The sequence below is a fragment of the Galeopterus variegatus genome, unplaced genomic scaffold (genome assembly GCF_000696425.1).
Source record: "Galeopterus variegatus unplaced genomic scaffold, G_variegatus-3.0.2 Scaffold290, whole genome shotgun sequence".
Classification (NCBI taxonomy): domain Eukaryota; kingdom Metazoa; phylum Chordata; class Mammalia; order Dermoptera; family Cynocephalidae; genus Galeopterus; species Galeopterus variegatus.
The window spans coordinates 714965-719372 of record NW_007726401.1 but is presented as its reverse complement, the minus strand read 5'-3'; the positions used below and the strand labels follow the sequence as shown (position 1 = coordinate 719372).

The following is a 4408-nucleotide window of genomic DNA, read 5'->3' as shown; positions in this document are numbered from 1 at the left end:
CCGAGGGTTCGGATCCCACATACAGACCGGCCGCTCACTGGCTGAGCGAGGTGCGGGTGCAACACCAAGGGTTGTGATCCCGTTGCCGGTCCCGGTCCGGTACGGGCGCAACACCGAGGGTTGCGATCCCGTTACCAGTCAGTAAAAAAAGACAAAAAGGAAAGGGCCGGCCCGGTGGCACACTGCTACAGTGCGCCACTTGGGAAGCGTGGCGGCGCTCCCTCCGAGGGTTCGGATCCCACATACAGACCGGTTCCCGCTCACTGGCTGAGCGAGGTGCGGGTGCAGCGCCGGGTGTTGCGATCCCGTTGCCGGGCCCCGGCCGGTACGGGCGCGACACTGAGGGTTGCGATCCATTGCCGGACACGAAAAAAGACAAAAAAAAAAAAAAAAAAAAAAAAAAAAAAAAAAAAACCCAAACACTTCTGTTTGTAATTACAGTTGATTCAGGACAAGTCAAGGAGAATTTAGGATGCCTACATAATTAGAAAATCTTGAAGAATAATTTTTCTCATTCCAGGTATGCTATTACTCCACCCATTATTCCTTCATAGCTACAAGGAGTTTGGCATTACTGAAAGAACTCTGAAGTCACAGACCAGGGATTGAAGTCCCAAATGGGGAACAAGTTCTCAATTTGAAAAGAGTAAGAATTTAATAAGAACTCCTCTCTACCTCAATTTATTCAGACTGTTAGATAATTAGAATATATATGATCACAGCCTGATTATAATGTGCAATAGATGTATCTGGGGTAAGAAGGAGCAGGAAGACTGAAGCACCTCACCGCTAGATTATAGGCTCTGCATTTAGAGCCATACTTGAGCGATTTTAGAGGAGAGAGTGTTAATAGTCTCTCTCACACACAATCATGTCATAGTTTAACAAGAAATGCTGGGAAAGAAGCATACACAAGCTATCATCCCAAAAAGCTATTTTTTAAATCACTATTCTTAACAGTAAGAAAATTATTGTTTACTATGTGTGCTCAATATTAAAACAAACTTGAATGACTCAATAGAGGGTTTCAATGTTTTGAAAGGCTTCAAGTTGACGAAGCATTTCTCATTTGATTAAAAATAGCATGATGAGGAAAAAATACCTTTATAATCCAAAAGCATATAAATTGGGTAAAAAGGCCTTGGCTTTGAAAGGCTTCAAGTTGACGAAGCATTTCTCATTTGATTAAAAATAACATGATGAGGAAAAAATACCTTTATAATCCAAAAGCATATAAATTGGGTAAAAAGGCCTTGGAAAGAACTAGACTTTAGAGGAAAATTAGGAAAGGCAAATTATGAGTCTACCTCAATATAACTGAGCAGACTGGCAAATACAAAGTTAGTAAGAAAAAGTTGAAAAGCTAGATTAAAAACCATCCCTGAGAAGATACAGGCATACAGACCTAAACAGTTTCTCCCATTACTGACACAGTCTCACCTCAGAGTTCCTAAGATTTATGTCTTTGCTTTTAAGACAAACTTCAGAAGAAGCAAAGTCCTAAGAAAGGTCATATGTTCTACAGTTGTAAAAGTTAAGTTGAGACAGAAAAGGGTCATGGAAAAGACAAGCTCAAATGGCAGCAAAACATGGTGGTTAAGAATGAGCTTTGGAATCAGGTTTGATTCCCAGTTTTGGCACTGAGTGACCTTAGGCAAATTAACTAAACTCTATTAACCTTACTTTCCTCTTCTATAAAATACCAATAGTGGTAACTACCACACAGTGGAATCATGAACATTAAATAAGAATATATATTAAGTATAGTACAGTGCCTGGCAGTCAGTGCTTAATAAATGCTAATTAATATTAACAATAATAGAATACAATGGTTCTCAACCGGGAGTACTCAGTTCACTAGGGAGCACCAGTGGCAGCATTTGGCTTGATACAGTGAAAAGGAGTGGGAACAATGTAGAGATGATAAACATCCTGCAATGCATCACCAAGAATTTGTCCCATCCACAACACCAATGGCATCCTCATTAAGAAACAGATACCACAGATTAAGTATCGAGCTGGGGGGTATCAATGTTCCTAGGACTATCTGCGATGTAAAAAATAAAAAGTTACTGAAAACTACACTGATAATACACATGCACTCATTACAGACAAATTTTTCTGGCTTGATCATATTTAGTAAAAGACTAATGGGACTCAGTACTGTTATTTTCAAAGCCCACCATGTGTTCAGACAACTTGAATGTCAGCCATAAAAAATAAAGTCAGTATAGTCAAATTGTAACAGAATTATATCCCAAAAGTATCTAAAGCTATGATTCTTAATGGGGAAAGACAGCTTACAGGAACATTTACAAACTCCATATACCTGGCACCTGCATTTTCTCACACACACATATACAGCAGGCCCTCCGTAAGGGTGGAAGATTAGTTCCAGGACCCCCTGCAGATACCAAAATCTGTGGAGGCTCAAGTTCCTTATATAAAAATGGCATAGTACAGATACAGAAAGCCAACTGTACTCATATACACCAGCCTCTGCTGAGAACCTGGTTCTAAAGAACAGTATCTATGTATGAACTACATGGCAGAAACAACTGCAAATTGCTTTTTAAAATAAAATTCTTGGTTATGCATTTGATGTACAAATTTTAAACAACTTTTAGAAACAAATGTGCTTCTATTACATATAGCCTTTCTGACATAGGGAAATAGATTCATGAATGGTACTTTTTTTTTTTCCTTTTTGTCTTTTTTACTGACCGGTAACGGGATCGCAATCCTCGGTGTCGCGCCCGTACCGGGGACCGGCAACGGGATCGCAACCCTCGGTGTTGTGCCCGCACCACGCTCAGCCAGTGAGCGGGAACCGGTCTCCACATGGGATCCGAACCCTCGGCGGGAGCGCCGCCGCACTCCCAAGCAGCGCACTCTCCAGTGCGCCGCCGGGCCAGCCCCATGAATGGTACTTTTAAAAGTTAGAGATAAACTACTAATTGAGTAAAGGAAGGCTACAAAGTCAAGACTAGTGTGGCTGGTTTGAAAGAAAGTATAACTCATCAAGACTGTGGATTTTGCACTTTGGGTAAAATTAACCAGGAAAATCTTTGACTTAGGAAGGGAGATCTCACCATTCTGACATGTTCTCATCAGAGCCCTGTTTTTGTTCATCTGCTTCACACTCCATCCTTTCTTTCCTCCCCGATTTGCTTAGGAAAGTCCTATTTTCTGCTGATTCACACAACCCATGGCCTGATGAGGTCCAGGGAGTATTCTCCTTCCAGCGGGACAGACGTTGCTTCTTAGCAGACTTGAACCTGCAGCCTCTCTCATAGCTCCAATCTGACACCTTCAGCTTCTGCTGAAGGCTGGCAGCCACCTCTGATGTCACTCGCTTTACCTTCCGCCGGCGCCTGAGTGGTCGACAAGGTGCATTTTCAGTAAAGGAGTCAGATTCATGCCAAGAATGTTGCTTACTCTTAACAATGGCATTGAGAGCTGGGTGCCGTTTGGCTACCATTGTGTCATCTGAGTCACTAAAATTGGTGACTGGGGCCACTTCTCGACAGTCCTTAATGGCCTCATCCAGACTTGACTCAGAGGCCTCGCTGTAGCAGCAGGTATGCTCTGCCAGGTGAGTAAAGTCTGAACGACGCTTCCGGCCTCGGCGTTTCCGAAGCTGCCGCCTCTGCTGCCGAGGGCTCAGGGCCATCTCCTCCCACAGCTCACCAAGCTTATTCTGCTCAGATGTCTGCTCCAAGGCTGAGGCTAAGTCATGTACCAGCTCATCCATGAGGCCACATCTGCCAAAAGGAAGTTTGAAAAAAAAAAAAGAAAGCCTGAATAGGATCTGTTGTTTCAGAATAATTTTATAAAACTGTTCATGGCAATCCAGAGTCCTGCCTGTCTATAGAAAATAAAGTCACCTTTCATCTGGCTCTGTTCCTACCATTTATGCCCCATTAAGCCACTAAAAATAGGTATTTGGCACTTGTTAAATACCTGAAGTCAACATTTCTTAAGTACAAAAACTCAAACATTCTCCAGATGACAACTGGGATATTAGCAAAATCAAGCAAACTCAGGGAAATAAATCTTTCTCCCTTTTCCCCAGTTAAATTTGTCACTGAATTACCTAACGATGAGATCCAAAAAGATTAGAGAATGTCTCATCAGCAGAAAAATACACAACCTTAAAACCACAGAAGAGTCGAAGAAACACAGGTTCATCATCATGGTGCTGAAGATGAATAAAGGACTGTTCAGTGGTCTGGGGTCACTACTGACAATGCACATGGCAGGGAACAGAAAGACAACTTAATGACATACGTTAAAAAAGACTGTTGGGCCGGCCCGGTGGCGCACTGGATAGTGCGCCGCTTGGGAAGCGCGGCTGGCGCTCCCGTCCGAGGGTTCGGGTCCCCCATACAGACCCGCCCCAGCCCAC

The 4408-nt window shown here is 42.9% G+C and overlaps 1 protein-coding gene across 1 annotated transcript in view; it reads right to left on the bottom strand.

The window, feature by feature from the left end:
• GPATCH2L (G patch domain containing 2-like) overlaps positions 1-4408 on the bottom strand; it is a 36266-nt gene that overhangs the window by 29107 nt on the left and 2751 nt on the right. The window contains exon 2 of the mRNA XM_008567074.1: positions 3093-3764. Coding sequence (XP_008565296.1) covers positions 3093-3754 — 662 coding nt within the window. The 5' untranslated portion in view covers positions 3755-3764. The remainder of the gene's footprint in view (positions 1-3092; positions 3765-4408) is intronic.